This window comes from Berghia stephanieae, chromosome 1, assembly GCF_034508935.2.
Source record: "Berghia stephanieae isolate SIO BIC M18660-M18661 chromosome 1, UCSD_Bste_1.3, whole genome shotgun sequence".
NCBI lineage: Eukaryota > Metazoa > Mollusca > Gastropoda > Nudibranchia > Aeolidiidae > Berghia > Berghia stephanieae.
Window position 1 is genome coordinate 39371178 of NC_088360.1, and position 22506 is coordinate 39393683.

The 22506-nt window shown below is 34.2% G+C and overlaps 1 protein-coding gene across 4 annotated transcripts in view; it reads left to right on the forward strand.

Annotated features, from left to right (window-relative positions):
- Window positions 1-16151, forward strand: part of LOC144974306 (apoptosis regulatory protein Siva-like) — a 75719-nt gene extending 59568 nt beyond the window's left edge. For 3 of the 4 annotated variants that reach the window (XM_078917172.1, XM_078917173.1, XM_078917174.1), the window contains exons 3-4: window positions 10927-11065; window positions 15560-15736. In XM_078917172.1, coding sequence (XP_078773298.1) covers window positions 10927-11065; window positions 15560-15611 — 191 coding nt within the window. In that variant the 3' untranslated portion in view covers window positions 15612-15736. Of the gene's footprint in view, window positions 1-2; window positions 257-9336; window positions 9781-10926; window positions 11066-15559 lie in introns of those variants that run through there. The other variant, XM_078917171.1, reaches the window with a different exon arrangement.
- Window positions 16152-22506: the final 6355 nt, after the last annotated feature.

A 22506-nucleotide genomic window follows, 5' to 3' on the forward strand; every position in this document is an offset into this window, starting at 1 on the left:
CCGGGTTCAATTCTTTCGCGCGATGCCTTAGTTTTGTTTTGTTTGTTATGTCAACAGTCAACAGTAATATTATGTTGTCTAATTTAATTTGGATTTGGTCTATTCTTCCTTGACTGTGCTAACAATATAAACATTGAAATGCCTAAACGTAATAACCCATTTGGAGATCACTCATCTCTCCAATTAAAAACACATATTGGAGTCAAAGAAGTGGACAAGGGTGTTGCTGAAAGAACAAGAATGCAGTCCGTCTATGGTGAGTCTTAGTCTTATAAATTTAACATTAACACATTACATTACATTTTGCATCCTGTATCCCTGAACTTATTCGACTGACTCATTCCAGCAAAATCCAACTCAAATGTCAGCGGCCTTTTTTGTCCAGTTTTAAAACTTAAACTTCAGCTTTTATATAGAGAGGTGGGCCTTTGGCTTACCACCAACTTACCAACCTCCGCTGAACGTCCAATTCGCCTTGAGTAGCTAGGTAGTTTAATAGAAATTCTAAATGTACCTCACACACTTGAAACCAATGTCATATGAAAGAGCTGGCAACACAGATTACAAAACAGTTTGAATTTTGTTTGTATCTAGATTAGATATGTAGTTACGGCAGTTCAAAGTCTGAAATTTCAGACCGATTTTTACCCCAAAATTACCATTGCAAAGTTGTGACCGAAATCGCGTGATGTTAATAAAAAATGGTTAAAAGTCAATATGGAGTTCTTATCATATATTGTATACCAAAATGTTCGTCTTATCGAGGACAATGCATTTACATTAATAAAGAGGAAGATAAACATTTCAAATTAACACATTATTACATAATATGACGCAAATGTTACATAATCAAAAACTCGGCTAGACGTAAGAAACAATTTGCTCTATCACTTTTGGATTTATCCCCAATATCTCATTGAAACAATTGCAAATAATAAGAAAGGGTTTGAGAGTATTTAAATGAAAAGATATAAATATGTTGTGTAATGTCATAATGAGTTTATTTTTACCTATGGCAATTTAATTGCATATAAATAAAATGGTAGATTGAAAAAGTTCAAATAAATTGAAACAGATTCCCTATTATACCTAATTAGAAGGAAAGTTCTGGCTTTTAATACTTTAAAAAATTCTGCTGAACCACTTTGGGTTTATTGCTATTACATCATTTGAACTGACGATTAATATAATTTTATCCCCCCACCCCCCTTCTCTCTCAATATATGGGGGTGTCAAAACTAATAGAACTTCTTACCATAATAATTCTTAAGGCTAAGGCCTTTAGAATATGGATACAAATGATAAACATATCTAAACATATGGGAAAGAAACTTGATGACTTGATGGCAAAGTAAAATAAAATTAAATTAAAGCAATTGGTATTTTTAAAATATCGATATTATTAATATCGGATTTCACAAAGAGAAGAAATATACGAACTTTTAAAACAAAAACTATAAAAAGCCTATAAATAAAGTTGGAAAGTATGTATTCAAAATAAAAACATAGCAAATAATAGTACTGAAAATATTATGGACTAAATTTAACATAATACATAACTAAATTTAAAATATCGATATGAATATCGATATCGTCTGGCAGCCATGATGAGAAGATAATGTAAACAAGGCATTTCGGCGCAGAGTTAAAAGGTGTCTGCGCATCGATATAGAGCCCTGAAATTTGGCATGAATAAAGTTTAGATGTTATTCTAAAAACAAGCGTTTAAATTTTAAAAACACACGCGGTAAATAAAAAAATAAATGCATTTGAAAATTGCCAAATTTTAACTTCATATAACTTCTGGAATTATTAATGGATTTTTCCTTAATTGGCACCATTTAAAAGGAAATTGAAAGACGAAAATAATGATATCAAAATATCTGCGATATTCCTCTTTATAACGAAGTTATGCATCTTTAATTGAACCCCCAAAACGCGAACGGCAATTTTCGGTCACAACTTTCCTATGGGCGAGTTGGGTCAAAATTTGACTGCCACTGCTGCTGCTCACTAAACTGCCTAATTTACATTAATGAAGAGGAAGATAAACATTTCAAATTAACACATTATTACATAATATGATGCAAATGTTACATAATCAAAAACTCGGCTTGACGTAAGAAACAATTTGCTATATCACTTTTGGATTTATCCCCAATATCTCACTGAATCAATTGCAAATAATTCCCCTCTTTGATTTAATACATAAGAGAATAAAAAAGGGTTTGAGAGTATTTAAATGAAAAGATATAAACATGTTGCGTAATGACATAATGAGTTTATTTTTACCTCTGGCAATTTAACTGCATATAAATAAAATGGCAGATTGAAAAAGTTCAAACCAATTGAAACGGATTCCCTATTTTAATTAGAAGGAAAGTTCTGGCTTTTAATACTTTAAAAAATTCTGCTAAACCCCTTTGGGTTTATTGCTATTACATCATTTGAACTGACAATTAATATAATTTTATCCCCCCCCCCCCTTCTCTCTCAATGTATGGGGGTGTCAAAATGTATAACTAATAGAACTTCTTACCATAATAATTATTAAGGCTAAGGCCTTTATAATATGGATACAAATGATAAACATATCTAAACATATGGGAAAGAAACTTGATGACTTGATGGCAAAGTAAAATAAAATTGAATTAAAGCAATTGGTATTTTTAAAATATCGATATTATTAATATCGGATTTCACTAAGAGAAGAAATATACAAACTTTTGAAACAAAAACTATAAAATGCCCATAAATAAAGTTGGATAGTATGGATTCAAAATAAAAACATAGTAAATAATAGTACTGAAAATATTATGGACTAAAATTGAAAATAATAAATAACTAAATTTAAAATATCGATATGAATATCGATATCGTCCGGCAGCCATGATAAGATCATGTAAACATGGCATTTCGGCGCAGAGTTAAAAGGTGTCTGCGCATCGATATAGAGCCCTGAAATTTGGCATGAATAAAGTTTAGATGTTATTCTAAAAACAAGCGTTTAAATTTTAAAAACACACGCAGTAAATAAAAAAATAAATGAGCCAAGGTCAAAAGGTGCCCGCCTGATACCAGTGTTAAGAAAATTTGATTTTTACTTAATTATGGGCTGTTTTCTTAATTATGGGCTGTTTTCATTGGGTTAATGCTTGTAATTAATTGATAAAATGAGATAGCTCAACATACTCTGTTCAACAGAATATGAAATAAACAATTTGAATGCTGTTTGGCATGTGCTTAGAACGAGGTCAACGCATCACCTTTTTAGAAATCATGTAGAAATTAAATGTGATGTTTTAGCTCACGTGATTGAAGTTTGACTAATAGTATAAAGTCAAAATTTACTTTTAAACGCAATTGCAGTATATTACATATCTGATTAAGTTTCATAAAGAGTTCTTAAAAAGTTGGTGTTGCTTGTGACCTTTGGTGTCATCAAACACAGCACAATTCTAAGACTCGACACGAAACTTTAAAGCTCATGTTTAATGTTTATAAAATGTTTTATTATGAGAAAAAAGCATAGATTTACTATCTGAACTCAAATCTTGGAGTAAATGTATACCGTTGTGCCGATATTGAGGTTTATTGGTTTTATTGGTTTATTGGTGTCATTTGTCACAAGTAACACGGCACGCGTGAACACGTGGAAATTTGTTTCGTTAAATGGCGATTCGCAATTTTGATCCACCCTTCTTACCAGTCTTTGAAGTGCAGCACTTTCATTTGCCTTTCCAGCCTGGCTCCGGGCAGAAAAGGTAAGTTGAACTTTGGTGTCATCGCTATTTTACATTGTCACAAGCAACACTTGATATTGGATATTATAAAGTGCCACCAAAATATTATGTTTTCAGCTGTTATTCTATTTATAAATATGATATTATGACATCTCACATAAGACTGATTTTGACACAGTTAATTATTTCCTTGTAATTCTAATTTTTTTATGTTTCAGGGTTGTATTAATCAAGAAAAAGACAAAACTCAAGCTTTTGACGAATCCAGATAAAAGAAGGGTTGTCAAGAAATTTGAATTGATTTACTATTAACACACTAAATTACTACAAACTAGCAGATTTGAGCAGTAGGGCGGATGTTACCGTATGGTTATATGAATTCATTACCGTGGCTGATATTTATCTAGTGTTTGTGTGACTTTTGGTACTTTTTGTGACCATTGGTGTCATTGGTCACAGATGACACTTAAGTTTGAAGTTTCTAATGTATTTCTGTTTTCATGTTCTTCAAAACTTGAAATGTCATTGAATTACATTAAACAGGCTATATTACATGTGTTCAGTTGCTATTCTTGATTTATTGAGGCAAAATTGCGTTCTAGTGCCGATTTTGACCAAAGTAATAGCAACAATGGTATTACTAATTTCTAAGTATATTTCCAATTTGAAAGTATTTAGTTTCTTAAAATATTATTGAATTTCATTTTAGAGTAGGTTATTGTGATTTTTTGACTGAAAATAATGATATATTATGGACGAAAGTGTGATTTGGTGTTGCTTGTGACATAAGTAATGGTGTCACCGGTCTTATGTCACAAGTCACATTCAGATTCTATATTTTCCATGTATATTTCTATTTTTGAAGTCTTTGGTTTCTGAAATATTATTAAATTCCATATTTAACTGTGGTTATTACACTGGTTTGACTGAAATTAATGATATATTGTCGAAATTGCAATTTGGTATTGCTTGTGACATAAGTAATGGTGTCATCGGTCTAATGTCACAAGTGACACAATGTCGCTTTGGTCACATTATTTCCCAACATTTTATTCCAAAAGTTTCTGAACATTGCTGATAATAAGCATATATGCAATATTGTTGTTGTTAATGTACAAACATTTTTATGAAATAATATATTTGCATTCTATGTTGTTTGTGACCGATGACACCAAAAAGCAACATTTTCTCCAATAGTTGGTAATATTATTGTACTATGATTGTTGTTGATTGTGTCTTTTTGTCTATAACTTACTAAATAAAGTTTGATACTCAACAAAAATCATTTGGTTATTGAGTTTTTTGTCTCATTTTGGTGTCACAGGTGACACCAGCAACCTTTAGGTATTGTTGACGATATTGTGCTGCGTTAGACCTTAAAGTTATCTAAAGGGCCTTTGATTCATGAAGTACAGGGTTTTTGCTACACATATAGAAACATGAATGGACTATTATGTCACTTTTATTTTGAGAAAAAAAATTGGCACCTTTTGACCTTGGCTCAAATGCATTTGAAAATTGCCAAATTTTAACTTCATATAACTTCTGGAATTATTAAGGGATTTTTCCTTAATTGGCACCATTTAAAAGGAAATTGAAAGACGAAAATAATACCAAAATATCTGCGATATTCCTCATTACAAAGAAGTTATGCATCTTTAACTGAACCCCCAAAACGCGAACGGCAATTTCCAGTCACAACTTTCCTATGGGCGAGTTGGGTCAAAATTTGACTGCCACTGCTGCTGCTCACTAAACTGCCTACCTTGAGCACACATTCAAGTAAAAGATAATTATTTTTTTTTAAACCTACCTCTGTTTCAAAAACTAGCATCTTTCAACTTTCTAAGAAACATTTTGATTTTTCAGAACTTTAGTTCGTTAAAAGATACCGGCCAATCTGACCCGTTGAGTCGACCTTGGTGACGTAGAGCATGTCAAGGATGCTGGCAGGTGTTCTTAACCCCTTCACAGCGAAGCTAATTTTTTGCTTTCAGATAATAGTTTGCTTTTATCTTTATTATTGTTAACGGAGAATACAGCGTTTCCACCAAGAGAGCAGTCAGACTATCGCAACTCGGACTTCAATTGTCTATAATCGTTTTGCCATTACTTGTCTTTTGATGAAAGAAGATTTGGAAAATATCTACCCCCCACCGGTCTAATTATTTGTAGCAGACGACAAATTTCTCAAAACGGTCACGTGACACTGTATAAACAACACAGGAAGTCCATGAATGCTTATTTACGGCATTTCCTTTAAACCGTGTAAACAACAAAATTTAGTTTTCATTCGACTCAACGGGTCAGATTGGCCGGTATTTTTTAACGAACTAAAGTTCTGAAAAATCAAAATGTTTCTTAGAAAGTTGAAAGATGCTAGTTTGTGAAACAGAGGTAGGTTTTTAAAAAAAATATTTATCTTTTACGTAAATGTGTGCTCAAGGCGAATTGGACATTCAGCAGAGGTTGTTAAACCAAAGGCCCACCTCTCTAGTAGTAGTAGTAGTAGTAGTAGTAGGAGATAGTAGTCCATTGTGGGAATGTATTTATTGTTGTGTTTCAATGTGTTTCAGTTTGTTGTTGTTTGGCTATTGAGTTGTTGTGAATTGTTTCTTGGGTAACATGTTGGGTGTCCCTGTACGCTGTGATTATCCCCAGACACCTGTCTGGGGATAACGAAAATTCGTTATTCCCAGACACATAGAATTTGAAACTCCGCTCTTTTAAACAATTATCCACATTCCAGAATATGGAATGTTTCCAAATGCACATAGAAATAAGGAAAGTTAATAAAATATCTATAAAAACATAAAATTAACCAACATTAAATCAGTTGTTACTACATATACACAATATGTGTCAACTTCGAAGTGGGTGTCATGGCCGAATGGTTTAGTCGTCTGTCCTTGAAGTTTTTCCAGAATCGACGTTGTGGGTTCAAATCCAAGTCCCGTCACTATTTTTTTTTTTTAAAGTGGTGGATCTGAACCAGGATTCGAACCCACAACGTCGATTCTGACAAACCTTCCAGAGCAGATGACTTAACCATTCGGTCATGACACCCACTTGAAAGTCGACACACATTGTGTATATATGTAGTAACGACTGATTTATTGTTGGTTAATTTGATGTTTTTATAGATATTTTATTAACTTTACTTATTTCTATGTGCATTTCGAAACATTCCACATATTCTGGAATGTGGATAATTGTTTAAAAGAGCGGCGTTTCAAAAATGTGTCTGGGAATACGAAAATTGGTTATTCCCAGACACCTGTCTGGGAATAGCCAATTTTCGTTATTAACAGACCCTGTGAAATGTTTTTATTATTTTTGAAGTCTATTTATTTGCATACAATCTGTATAATTGCAATAATCATTGTTTGGATGAGTTAAGTCACACTTTTGTTTTGTGTTTTGAGTTTTAAAAATCAATTTCATTGTTTATCGATTTACGGAAAATGTAAGGGAGGTAATTGAAAATGAAAATTTTTGGCAGCTCTTAAAATAGGGTGGTTTTCGGCCCAAGTGGATGTGCACACCCAATTGTTCTGTTTTTGTCCTGAAAAGTTGCTGATATGCCTGCATTACTGTAATTTTCATCAATTGAACAGCCCTGTAAATTCTCAGACAATTGTTTGAAATCTGACAACCCAATATTACATTATAACATAGATAAAATAGAATTTAAGAAATTTTTTTCTACCCGAAAAAAGGATGAACAGAAAGAAGAATGGATTTGCATAAAAACTGGATAATTAACCAAGCTGTCTCTCACACTCTTCTACTTCATCCCTTGCACGAGTGTGACTGCCTCTCAATCTTATTCTTCTCTCTCATGTTAGCTTTTCCTCTTGCACCAGTTGCTAACACACATTTACGACATTTCCTATCATTGTATGACTTCACACATATTTTGATGTATTGCTTTGTAATAGGTTTCGACATCAATGTTACTACTTTGTATTTTACAATTGTCTGTTGGAACATTGCTGGAGCCAAATTTTTTACAAATAGAAGTAAATAATTAATTCAAAACTAAAATAGATGGTTTTTTTTTTTTTTTTTTATGGCTTTCACCTATTTCATAAGATAAATTTGTGGTGAGATATCTTTGTATTAAAGTGATTGACATTTTGCATATATTACTATTATTAATGATGGGGGGAGGGGGGGGGGGGGGTCAGTATGGTTAAGGCATTTCACTGTGATCTGTAAGGTCCCAGTAGAGCGCACTCAAAGCTCAAGACACTTGCCCATGATTTTTAACTCCTAATTTGCTCATTTTGGACAAAATGGATTGATTGAAATACTAAGGTTGGCATTTCTTTAAACTAGATAATTCATTTTATTACAACAAATTACCGTGTGATTACACAAATCACCACCAATTCATAAATTAAAATGTTGGGATTATGGAGACCTATATAGATTTTGATTCTGCAGCTGAGACCATTATATAATTTGTCTAGTTTGTTAATATTAACTTTAATAAATATGAATTTTGTATCGTTAATATATACATTTGAGCAATTAAAATTTTTTTTTTACATGCAGAGATACCTTTTACTTTTAGGGTCATGGTATACACATTTAATATTTTGCAAGGTTGACAGACATGCTCTTAATTTTGCATGAGCTCAGTCATTTGTTTAACTGTGAAATTTTTGCTTTTCCTTTTTATTTTGGTGAGCACAAAGATAGCACATATTTGCTCTCAATTTAACACCCATTCACTAACCGTCTTCTCCTTATATTTTTTAAAATCTCTCTCTCTCTCTCTCTCTCTCTCTCTCTCTCTCTCTCTCCATCTTTCTCTCTCTTTCTCTCTCTCTTTCTTTCTCTCTCTCTCACTCACTCTATCTATCTATCTATCTATCTATCTATCTATCTATCTATCTATCTATCTATCTATATCTCTCTCTATCCTTTATTTTTTTTTTCAAGATGCAGATTTTATTTGGGGCTGGTTTTTTGTTTTGTTTTGGTGCTTTATAAAAACTCTTTTTTTTCTTTCTTTCACATTTATAGAGACTTGAAAAGTTTCATGTCAGATAGATGGTAAGCCAATTTTCCCATGTAAAAAGGGATAAAATCCTAACTTATTTTATAAGGATCTCAATCTTGATGTAACTAAGAAGGGAATTTTAAAGTGAGTTGATCCCATTCTTAGTTTTCATTTAAAAGGACTTTTTGTTTTGGTCCGTACAACACTTAGTTAAAACTGTCACTGTATGGCTCTAATCTGATCGTTCAGGATCTAATGAAGGATAAACAGCTTGGTGATGTGTTTGATAATATGTTTCAAATCAATTCACAGATCTGGCTGTTACTATTAAAGGTGCACTTATTTGAAACCAGCTAGGTGTTAGTAATATCAATGTGAATAATAATTAAATTTAATGTGAAATTTTTATGATCAGATATCATTTTTCTTTTCAAAAATCATTCCGGATGTGGGACTGGCTGTTTAGAGATGTCTTCCATAGTACATTAGGATATATTTTTATGTTATGGATATGAGGCGATGAATTTAGATTTTTCTGATTTCTCTAAACAATCACCAGCTTTTCATCCTTTCTTGTTTCAGATAAAACTCGCGATCTCTTGTACACTGGGATGAAAAGTTATATGAGTGGAAATGAGATGAATAACAACAATATTGAAATTAATTGTGAATCAGATGGCTCAGTAGCTTTCAAGAAAGACCACTTGAGGCAGATGCATATTGGCAACCAATGTCAGTTAGTATCGGATGATGTCGAAATGGAATCTTGTGAGTTAAATTCTGTATCTGCAACTGAGCTACCATCTTCATGGAATTTTAACTGCCCATCAACAACAGAATGTCATTCTGATTTTGCCTATGGGAGGACGCCTAGTGAGCATAGTCCTCCAGGTTTTGTTCCGGCTACTTCACTTTTAATGCCATTGCATCAGTCTACCGTGAGTGGGAGTGGTGTTAACATCTTTGATAGGATGAAACAGGCCCAGTCAAAGATAGTGGCAGCGAATTCTGGTTTTGGTGGTGGAGGTGAGGGTCTTTTGTTTGGTCCAATATTATTTTCTTAAACCTTAACAATCGCTTGATAAACTCAGCTTAGCAGTTTTGGCATCGCTTTTAACACGTTCATTTTATTGAAATTGATCCAAAAGAGTTATGTAATTTGAGGTATATTTTTCAATGTAAACATTGACAAGATCAGGACAGTATATTCACTACAATTTGATTAGTGCACTGATGTTTGCATAAGAATAGCCTTTCGTCAATTTGGACACTGAACAAGAGGGATTGGCAATAGTGTATTGTTAAAATTAGTTAGGTAACTAAGTCAAGATATATATGCATTTCATGAGTATAAACAATTTGAATTCCATTTTTAACCTTTGTTGTTTTTTTTCTTGTCAGTTGTTCTTTTTGGGTTTTTTTTAATGTTTCTTGTTTTTAACATTTTGTATCCTGACCTGCATTTATTCTTCTTCAGATTATGCAAATTTCTGTTTTGTTTTGAACTCATTATTCTTCTCAACACTGTATGGTTTGTTTGCTTTACGTATTCTGTTCATAATATCAAGTTGTGATAATAATCATGAATAATAATGAATCTGATTTATACAGCACATAATCATGACTAGGCCATGCTTTATGCTCTTTACATTAACAATTCTTAAAATTACATCACTAGCACACCACTCACATTTTCTACAACCTCACACATTTTATTAAGACATTTGTATAAAATATGACCTATAGAATAAAAATGTCTTCAAGTGTCCTCTAAATGTATGTACTGTACAATTGTCATCCCCTAATTTTTATTGGTGTAAAAATTAGAATTCCACATTTGAGACAAATGCTTTGTAAGGATCTCTTGCCATTATACTCTAGTCTAAATCTTGTATTTTGTTCTTGTACAATGTCCAGCCCTAACCGAAGTGGCCTAGTTGTGTGTAGACTTGAAAGTAATGTCTGGTAAGCAAAGGGCATCCCTGAACATGACAACTATTGTTCATACTTTTGATGCCTACCTTTTGATTACTAATCTCATACTGTTACTGTGTATTCAAGATATACTAACTTTTCATACCCCCAAGTTTGCTAGGTTCCCAAAATGTGTTAGGGGTTGACAGTTTTGAAAACACTGCTAAATGTCTATTTTCTTTTTATACTTCATTTCAGCTTGTCACAGTTGCACAAGGCCTGTCCAGTCAAAAGATGTCACGAAGTGCCAGTTTTGCGAGAACTATGTGTGTTCTGCTTGTGCTCGATTATGTGGTGGTTGTTTCCTTCATTTTTGTCAGCTTTGTTCCATTCTCAAGTAAGTTAATTGTTTATTTTCTGAAGTGGTGCCTTATGTTGGCTAAAACCAACAATCTGGTCTCTTGGAATTTTCAGACCCTCTTGTGGATTTCTTCATCCTTGGATTCAAAGTTAGCTTGAAATTTAACAAAAATTTAATATTTACTGACATTATCTATTTAACACCGTCAATACCTCTGCCATCAATTCAATATTCATTATAATCATTATCATCCCATCAAGAGCAGCATCAGCATTACATATACTACTTTCATCATTATCATGAGGCAGTATTTCTCAGCTGGATGGTCTTTGCTTTGGCATTGAGCTGCCCCTTAACCCGGCAGAGGCTTACAGCAACCGCTAGAGCTGCCCCTTGACCCACAAGGGTCTACGGCAACCCTTAGACCCCAGCCAAATGGGCGTTCCATATTTTATTTTTGACAAGTTGGTAGTTATACATTCAGTTGAGGTTCAGTGATTTGATATAGTGTTTTTTACATTTTTTATTGACGCATTTCAGGTTTGAATAAATCGAGGGCTATGTAAGATTTCATCAAATGGTTTTTTGCCACATGTGTAGAGTTTATTCAAGTTTTGATTGATACAAGTTTTAACACTGTGCATCCTTTGGTAGCTGAGCTATGATGCCATCAGTAGAAAAGGATAATTTTGACATAAATCGTGATTTATTTTGGCTTTGTCCGACATGATTCTCGAAAGTTTATTTCTTTTAACATGTCAATCTAATGATATCAACTTGAAACATTGTAAAATTCTTTTTTTTTGTATGACATCACCTGAAGACAAAAAAAGAGAAGCCATTCGCTCTGTCACATTGCTCATGCTGCAAAAAACGTGGGACGAACTGAGAGGCACTTGTGGCTTGTAATTCAAAAGAGTGGTGGTATCGTGGAGCTGTAGACAATTGCCGAAATATACAATCATAAGTAAGATACAGTTCACTCCGCATTATTGCAACACCTTGGGATCAGCGTAAATGTTGCGATTACCCGAAGTTGAGTTTCCTGTCCCCTATTGCAACATTTTACACATATATGGTTAACTCAAACCAGTTGTAAACATTGTTCTTAGTCCACCACAGACTGAGCAATTTGATTGAAACAAAAACCATATGGCAGCCCTGCATAGATTTTGTCAATGTCAAGCAAAACCAATTTTGATGCAAATCGACATCTTATTTAGATTATATTAACTTTCACTCTTTTTTTCTAAACATTTGTAAGAGTCAAAGAGATTAGCCGTGATGAGAGACAATAAACTCTCACCAAATTCGTTGGTCACAATGCACAGTTGTCAATCCTAAAACAAAGGATATCGCTCAGTCTCTCTTTGCAACTTTCATTATCTACCTGTTGTCAAGTCTATGCCCAGCCCCCTCGACTCCTATTTAATGGCCAGGATGACATCACAAACCGATACTGCAAAGCCTCGCCCCATTTTGTCTCCAATAGCAGACCTGCCAACCAGTACGATTTCGCGTATTTTAGTACTATTTTTGGACCCAAATACTTGGATACGATTTCAAAGGATTTAGTACGATTTTTGTAATATTTTAATTTTTTTTTCTCAAGCATGAATGATGTTGAAAATGATGCATTTGTTTCAATGATATGTGCGTGTCCTACATCAACTGTTGACCTGGTGCATCACATTTAGTACTATAGTTATCATTTCAGTTAGTTATATGATGCCGGTTTTCACCTATATTTTTCTCATACCTTTTTGAGGATTTACGTAGAATTAGGTATGTAAGCTTATTTTATACTTTAAATGGCCACAAGATAGATAACAAATTTTAAGTGTCAATTAAATTTAACTAACATCTTTGTGACAATGAAGCCTTCAATTAAAAACTGTATTGCTGATAAGCTTAAAGATCAATGGATTATGTCCCTTTATACTAAGTAAACTTACTCTATTTTGATTTTAAAAATTTATAATGATCTTTTTTTTTCTTTATTATTTTGTATGAGTCGGATTTTTTTTTTATTAGCAAGTGGGCAGCTTTAGGAACGCTATTTGGTTCAAAATTAATTGACTAGAACCATTTTTAGAAGTATTTCACTTGTCTATGCATGTTACATATGTGTGAATTTCCCATCATTTTTGACCCAAAAGTAATAGTATTGGTAGTATGTAGTAGTAGTAGTAGTAGTAGTAGTAATAGTGGTAGTAGAAATAGTGGTAGTAATAGAAGTAGTAGAGGTCGTAGTAATACTAGTTGTGGTTGTTGTAGGAATTGTTTTAGTAGTAGGAGGAGGAGGAGGAGGAGGAGTAAATGCTCTAAAAAATAAAAAATAAATAAAAAAAAGAGAGAGAGAGAGAGAGAGAGAGAGAGAGAGAGAGAGAGAGAGAGAGAGAGAGAGAGAGAGAGAGAGAGAGAGAGAGAGAGAGAGAGAGAGAGAGATCATTAGATAACATAATGGAAATTATTTTATTACCGTTGCAAAATGTCATCTCTTGAATTAAGACCACTCTCCCAAATATTTTTTCTCAAAACTCACAATCATCACCACATCATCTCTTACCATCACCACGGCTATAACCACCATCACAGCTATAACCACCATCACAGCATTGTCACTGCCACAACCACCACCACCACAACAGCTTCATCATCATCACCAACACCACCAGAGCACCACCACCTCTTCTACAGATACTAGCATTAACACTACCAACATGATTGGGATCTTTTGGCCATTTCTTTGATTAATATCCTTTGATATTATAATTTCTGAGCCTTACACTAATTTGTAATGGCCATTAAGTTTTAGTTTCTCGGTAAACTGATAATTCTGTAATTACTAGAGATTGATGCAAATGAGTGTTAGAATGATGAAGATCACAGTTTATTTGTATTTGGGGTTGATTTTAGCTTTTTGAACAAATTTTTATATATTGCACATTTTTTTTCCAGACACGCGGACAAAATACACTTTTTTGCTAAAAAATACACTTTTTAGGGTCATAGAATAAACTTTTCATACTGGGAAGGTTGGCAGGTCTGCAATAGAGTGTTGACACACTTCTGTAGCATTAAATCCTGCTCACTCTTGACTCTTCAACCTGTCACGATGTTATCCATGATAAAATTTAATCGTGGTGGAAACAAATTTGATTGATTTCTTGAATTTGTCGCTTTTTGAGGACGAAAATTTGTTGCAATTAACCTAATTTAGTTGCAATTAATCAGTGACTTTTATATAGAATCAATTCCTTTACTTGGGAAATGTTACAATTAACCGAAAGTTGCGATCATCCAGAGTGGACTGTATCAGAAAAAAAATTAATAAATTTGAATTAATATTTTGAAAACCAAATTGATGTCGTTGCAGCTGTTCTCGGGTATTCAACCTGAAATATGTCAATGATTTAAAACAAACCCACTGTATATTACGATTTATTTTAAAATTGTCATTTTCTACTCATGTCATCATAACTCAGCTACCAAAGGGCGCAGAGTGTTAAAACATATATCAATCAAAACTTAAATAAACTCTGCACCTATGGCAAAAAAACGTTTGATGAAACCTTACATAGCTTTGGAGTTATCAAATCTGAAATGTGTCAATACTAAAAAAAAAAAAACAATCATAAAATTGTTGCTTTTACTAAAATGTTTTCTATGACTGAGCCCTGCGTGGGGTTCTTAACCTCCCATAGTGGGCAGGGGTCACTTGCTGTGTCTTCTATCCCCTTATATCTGTTTTACCAGTTGCTTTCTGTCTTTGTCTTAGAGTGGGATTGCTTGGTTTTGTCCTGGCCCTTGGCTGAGAGGAGAACAGTCAAATGTTTGGTATTAGTTTTTGGAAATGATTTTTTTCCCTTGTAAATCATCTCTCTGTTATGTATTGTCAGTTACATTTTCTTTTTGGATATATTCTGTAAACATTTGAGTGTATTCATCTTCGTTGGATCCAGTGCTGGTGTCTGAATGAGATTTTTAGGTGATCTCAAACAAAGTACACTGATGGTGTGCTCTTGGAATCTCCATCTGTTCCCTATTTGAACGATTCCCCTGTATCTTTCTTTTACTTGGGATTCTTTACTTGTAATTATAGAATTTTTCCACTATCCCATATTTTTCTTTTACTGGTGCTAAAATGACCCAAATGTGTCACAAGCGCTGTAAAACCCTTAAAAACAAAAACATATGACTGAGCCAAAATATCTATATGTACTATATGGGAATTTTTACACAAAGTTTTCGAGAGTGGGTGTTGGGGTGGGGGGGGGGGGGGGAGGTTTGTTTTTGCATTGTAAATATTGAATTTAATATTGGGGGGGGTGGAGTGTGTTTTGTTTGGGGGAAGGGATTTAATAAAAGGCCAATTGCGTTTAATAAAATGTGGGTTATAAAGATAATTTACCCTTGTCTATCCTATCAGCCTTCTATCCAATATTTACTGTCAACATATCTGATGTTAAATATTGATTTTTTTTATTGATGAGGTAGTAAAAGTTTATAACTCTCTCCTTTCCACAGTTACAACCAAGCCAAAGAAAGGGCTTTTTGCTTCAGTTGTAATGGGCGTTGAGATTCTCATGCCAATGCGATGGCCATCCCGAAACCAGGAATTGGAGTGACAAGTTCGGGAGGAGCTTGTATATTGTGTTGCTCAACAGGAGTGAATAATGCCTCGTATTTGGCGTACTTACTCAACCGCACACCTCTTCAGTTTTATTCATGTCTTATGCAACAAATGGTCAAGATTACTTCATCTTGCCTTAGTGCCTCTATTTAAACTTAAACATTTCTTTTGGACTGATGACAACAGGAGGGAAGATCTCTTTGAAGTTCATTTGAATGGAATATAGAACAAATTTTTATGATTATCAATCATGGTGAACTCCAGATAGTTAAACCATATCATTTCTCTGTAAATAGTTATTGTGTTGGTTCTAAATGATCAAATGTTTTTTGTTGATTATTTACTTTTTGATTAACTGTTTCAAAAAAATAATGTAAGAAATGCATGCATGTTAATTATATCCACATTAAATAAAGAACAAATAATCAAAACACTGTTGCAAAATAAACCATTAGAGTGACGAATAAAAAGAGTTTAAAAAACATAGATGTTGAATTAATATTGCAATTTCATAATAAAGCAGTTGTTATAAATGCAAGTGGGAAAATGATTATACCATGTCATGTTTTATTTTTTTGTAATCAGAATATTTTCCTTGAATTCTGATTGTTTCTATGGTATATTGGTGTTTTGTCTTAAAGGTCCTCTTAGCTTTTTTTTTTTATGCACATCAGATTATACTTGCCTTGTGATTTATTCTATTGAAGCGGGTGGTTGGATGGGAGCATCACCCTTGAATCATATACCTATGATGTTCGCATGGGTGTACGATCCGATAGTGATGTCGTTTCTTCTTCTCTTTACTAGCCTATCCTGCTTCTTTGGTTTGTGATTGTATTTTTGACAGGGGATATTTTTTTTTCTGTAAATCTTCTGCCTGTTTGTTCTTGGTTATTTATAATTTAGCTTAAGATATCTTTAGGTTATGATTTTGATTTACATTTGTACTATTTTTGTTAGATTGCTTGTTTTTTTGTTTCAGCCGTCTCTCATATAACCTCAATTGTGTTGGAAGAGACAAACAAAAAAACACAAACAAAAATTCTATTGAACATCGTACCCCTTTAAACAATTATATTTTGCATTTATATAAGATATTAAGAATTATATATATTTAAAACAAGAATGCAATCAAAAGCATATTACAGCAACTTCTCCACCATAACAAAATCGTCACTTTAACAATCGTGATCTCATCTACAGCCACTGCTATATCAATATCTTTATTACCACAACTTCTACCTCATCATTTATGTCAGGATTTTGTGGAAGAATATTCCACCCCTTTCCTGAAACAATTTGTTCTCAGTGTGCTAGGCCTTTATCTTTTTAATATGTATACTTGTTTATTAGTTAATGTGAATAATTGTTATGATGTGGTTCATGGTGAAGTGTAAATTTAAATATAAACAAGTTCAGTTGTGTGGTCTAGTAGTATGACACTCGCCTTCATATTGTATGGTTCGAATGCTGAGAGGTGTATAGTTGAGTCCTTGGAATAGCCTATTTACTCACATTCTCTCACCGTGCTCAGGTGTAAAATGAGTACCTGGCCATTAACAGCATTGCCTCTGTCCGACAAAATTTTTAATATTGCCTTACAGGCATCATATCTCATCCTACAAGTTAAGTGTTGCTGTAGGCTAGGGACCCCTTGTAAAGTGCTTTGAGCATGTTTAGTGAATGATGCGCTATATAAATAGCTCAAGTAAATAAATACAAGTTGGACGGTTTGTCTGTATCAAATTTTCTATATTCCTCCATTAAATGTTGACAGACATCTCAACTCGTTTTTTCCAAATACAGTAGAATTACTTTAAACCGAAATTTTGGGGACCTTCTAAACCATTTCGGTTTAAAGACATTTTGGTTTAAAGTAAGCTCCCGTGTTGCAATGTTTTTCAAGGGTAGTAACTATTTAAGTAAGGAATTTGCTCATTTAATCGTATCATGGGTTTCCCGTTAAATGGAGTTGTTGAATAAATGCCGTCTTCGTAACCATTAATTTTTAAAAAACAATTTTTGTGTGTTTTAAAAATATTTTTGGTGGTTTTCGTTTTCAATTCAAAATTGTTGAAAGAGTTGAGTTCGGGATGCAGTGTAATTTACATATCTCCGTCCTGATCAACTTTTTTTTCATCGACTTCACATAGTATTTTGATTTTAAACTCAAACGTGTAAGCACAGTGCTTTCTTTTAGACATCTTTTAGTAAAATGCACAGCTAAAATAAGATCGAAAGTTCTTTTGCGATAATTGATAATAATGAATGATGCGCAGAGCTACTCAGAGGTGAAGTGAAATGGAAATGAAAAGGCGTGTCAATGCTAAGCTGTCTACTACACATCCCTCTTTTGTTGAAAAGCCATTAGGTTCAAAGGCCTAATTACATAGAACCCCCCCCCCCCTCACACACACATTTAAACAAAGTGGAAATGAAATGGCATTTCAATGGCAAGTTGTCTAACCTCCCCCCCTCCTTATCGTCGTGCTGAAAATCCAGTCAGTTCCAAAGCATCAACACGAGCGAGAACATCTCGCTTGCGTTATTCTACACCCCAACTCCCCTCTTTCCTCATTTTTCGCCGCCAGTCACCCGCTGTCTTCCTTTTCCAGTCTGTGCGATTGTGGTGTTGGCCAAGCCCAAGTGCAGTGATTGAAGTGTTTGCCTCCCCCACCCCACCCATCACCCTCATCTTATACTTAGGCTCTGTTTAATGTCGCCGACAGGACCGCCGGGCATTATTACGTGTGGCCTCCTTCCCGAATTTTTGAAGAAAAATATCGAGAGAAAAAGGGAAGGTGCTCTCAAGTTGTTTCGGTTTAAAGAAAGTCCTGCTTAGAAGTATTTCGGTTCATCGTAAGAATTAGTACAAAGATAATGAAGAAACTAGTACAATTTATTAAATTCTTTGCGGTTTAAGGTATTTTTCGGTTTAAAGTAATTTTACTGTATGTTCCAGTTATGGATCAACTTCACTGTTGGTATCCTGTCAAGCTTCTGATCAATATTGAGACTTTAATGATGCACTGCAGACTATCAGTATCAGGAGGCTCCCATATTTTATTTTTCAATCTAAGTCAGTTGGTTTATACCCAGGTCAATAGGAATGAATTGGATTTAATTAAACTCGTGGTCCTATTCACTGGTGTCTCAAATGCTCTGAAATCAAAGTGACCATTAATCCATCATTTGGTAGATTTAAAAACTGCCTTAAATATAATCGACACTGCTAAGTTGTTTTGTTGCTTTTTTTTTTAGCGTCCATCCAATACTAACTAAAGTATTTTGTTCGTTTTTTAAATATTCATTTTAATTTAAAAGGACATTGATAATATTATTAGATCGGAGCTCTCACAATCCTTTTAAGGATGTGTCTACTATGTGAATTTGAATATAAAAACGAAGTTTTATTGACCTATGTTGCATGGTTTAGTTTAATTGTGGGGGTGTCGATAGCTCAATTGGTAGAGCACTCACTTCACATGCAAAGGGTCCGAGATCGATCCCGGGTGCAGTCGAGGTTTTTTCTGACCCCTCTGTCCACCCAGCAGTGATTGGGTAGCTGGGTCTGTTATATCTGGTGGAAAGTACCTTGCGATAGACGAGCGGACTATCCAAGAGTAGTAATTGCTATTATCCGTTTCACGCTATAGAAGCCGGGATAAACTCCGTCTCCATGGGCCTCATGGCTCTGATGGACTACTTTACTTTAGTTGAATGGTACTCGCGATGGCATGATTGTTGACATTTTGCCTAATCATAAGTAGTCACCTAACTATTTCAAAATTGGAGGATATAAATGATTGTCTTTTGCTTTCAGGTTCAAACAGATCTTGGTCCTGGGTGGGGATCCTGACCTCCCATAGTGGGCAGGGAGGTACATACTGTGTCTTCTATCCCCCCATACCCGTTTTCCAATTGTTTCCTGTCATTGTCTTAGAATGAGATTACTTAGTTTTGTCCTGACCCTTTCCGGGGTTCCTTGGCTGAGAGGGAAACAGTCAAATGTTAGTTAGTTTTAGGAGATGATATTTTTTTCCTTGTAAATCATCTCTCTGTTATGCACTGTATGATGTTTTGTTTATGTATTAGTATTATATATATGATTTGTAAACATTTGAGTGTATTCCTCTTAGTGGGGACCTGTGCTTGTGTCTGGATGAGACTTTTAGGTGATCTCAAACTAAGTACTTTGATAGAGTGCTTTTGGAATCTACATCGGTTTCCTATTTGAACCATTTCCCCTTTGTCTTACATTTTCTCTGGTCCTTTAATTGTAATTCTAGAACTCTTTTACTATCCCATTTTCTTCCTTTTTACTGGCGCTGATATGACCTTAATGTGTTGCAAGCGCTGTAAAACCCTTAAAAACAAAAACAAAACAGATCTTGGTTGTTTGGTATAGTAAATGAGCTGGGATACTGGGTGGGGTTCCTGACCTCCCATAGTGGACAGGGGGGGTACATACTGTTCTATCCCTTTATATCTGTTTTCCAACATGCTTTCTGTCTTTGTCTTAGAATGAGATTGCTTGGTTTTATCCTGGCCGGAGTCCTAGCTGGGAGGGAAACAGTCAAATGCTTAGTTATTGTTTTGGGAGATGATATTTTTTTCCTTGTTTATCATCTCTCTGTTGTATATTATTATATTTGTTATTTTGAATGTATAATGTAAGCATTTTAGTATATCCATCTTTGTTGGATTTTGTGCTTGTGTCCGGATGAGACTTAAAGGTGATCTCAAACTAAGTACACTGATGTTATGCTCCTGAAATCCACATCCAATCCCTATTTGTTCCCAGTTCCCCTTTGTCTTTTTTTGACTATCCCATTTTCTTCCTTTTTACTGGCGCTGATATGACCTAAATGTGTTGCGAGCGCAGTAAACCCCTTAAAAACAAACAACACACACACAGGCATCACACTCATTGGATGAGGTTGAGAACTAAAGTTTAAAGATTGATGGAATCCAAAACCTGTGGTTTACCTTCCTGCAACATAGTTAATACAGATTATTTTTTTTCAAGCAAAAGATGGTCAATCTTCGCAGGTTTTCCTCTCTGGATTTTAAAAAACATGAAAATTTGACAGGATAATTGGTGAAAGTAATATTTTGATAAGAAACCTATATTTGCTCACATTAAACTATACTTTTCAGTGTTATAGTGATAACAGAAACAAGGTGGAAATTTTGCATTTAGGATTTTTGTTGTTGTTGTTGTTGTTGCTAATTGCAGACCTTCTGTTGTTGAGAAGCTTCAAGAATTTTTTAAATCTCATTTTAGGTGACTCAACTTCTGTTGAGAGGGTGCAATCCCAAATCCTCTTAGTGTTCTAAACCATTTGTTTCACAAACAATTCATCCAATGTCTAATCTTTGGTTCGACCCTAAAGAATTTGTTTCAATCTTAATCAAAATCTCGTGGCTACCTGCCAATTTGATCTCATGTCAGTTAATGTTGTTTTTGTTTTTTTTATTGCAAGCGCTGATAGCTGATAAACTAGATTTATTATAGTCTTTCCTCTGTTTTTCTTTTAGCATTTGATGTTATATGTTATAAATCAGTTGCAAGCACTGCTACACTAAAATATTAAATCAATAAAGTTGTTGATGATGCCACTGGTGAGGAACCTTGTTAACTCTCTCCTACTCAACATTTTCCAGATTTTCCTAGAAAGGCCATACCCTACCAACATAAAAATAGATTTTTTAAACTCTTAACCCAAAAGTAAATAAATACATGGTATACCTACATTAATTTGTCATAGTTAAATGAACACGTTCTGACGAACAAAATTATCTAGGTATACCATGTATTTATTTACTTTTGGGTACAAGTCTGTACATTGTACAGAAGAAATTTAATTGATAATCGCTGGGTGGGGATCCTGACCTCCCATAGCGGGCAGGGAGGTACACACTGTCTTTTATCCCCTTATATCTGTTTTCCAACATGCTTTCTGTCTTTGTCTTGGAATGAGATTACTTAGTTTTTTTCCTGGCCTTGGTCGGAGTCCTGGCTGGGAGGGAAACAGCCAAATGCATAGTTATTGTTTTGGGAGATGATATTTTTTTCCTTGTAAATCATCTCTCTGTTATGTATTAGTATATTTGTTATTTTTTAATGTATAATGTAAGCATTTGAGTGTGTTCCTCTTTGTTGGATTTTGTTCTTGTGTCCGGATGAGACTTATAGGTGATCTCAAACTAAGTACATTGGTGATATGCTCTTGGAATCTACATCTGATCCCTATTTTTTCCCAGTTCCCCTATGTCTTACTTTCTCTTGGATGCTTCAATTGTAATTCTAGAACTTTTTACTATCCCATTTTCTTCCTTTTTACTGGCGCTGATATAACCTAAATGTGTTGCAAGCGCCGTAAAACCCTTAAAAACAAAACAACATAATTGATAATCGTAACAAACGTTACGATTTTCCTGTAATTGGTAAGGGTTAACAGTTTTCGCAGACAAATGCAACTTGTACATAGAGTAAAAACCGGTTAAACCAAAAATGTCTAAACCGAATAGACCACTAAATCGAAAGGAAATCAAAATGTTGCCATTTTTTCCCTTTATTTCTGTTACCCAAGCATCAATAGACCTAAAGCCACTCTGCTCAAACTATCTTTTGACCGAAAAGAAATTACAAAATAACTAAATAAGCTTAGAAAATAAACTGCAGATAACCGAACAAAATTCCCATTACAATCATTACACAATCCTCTCTCTCTTGTATTTGTATCCATTCAATTCACTTAGCCCCCCCCCCCCCCCCCCCCCCCCCTTCCCCGCACGGATACATACTGTCTTATTCTTATTCTGTAATCTCTCTCTG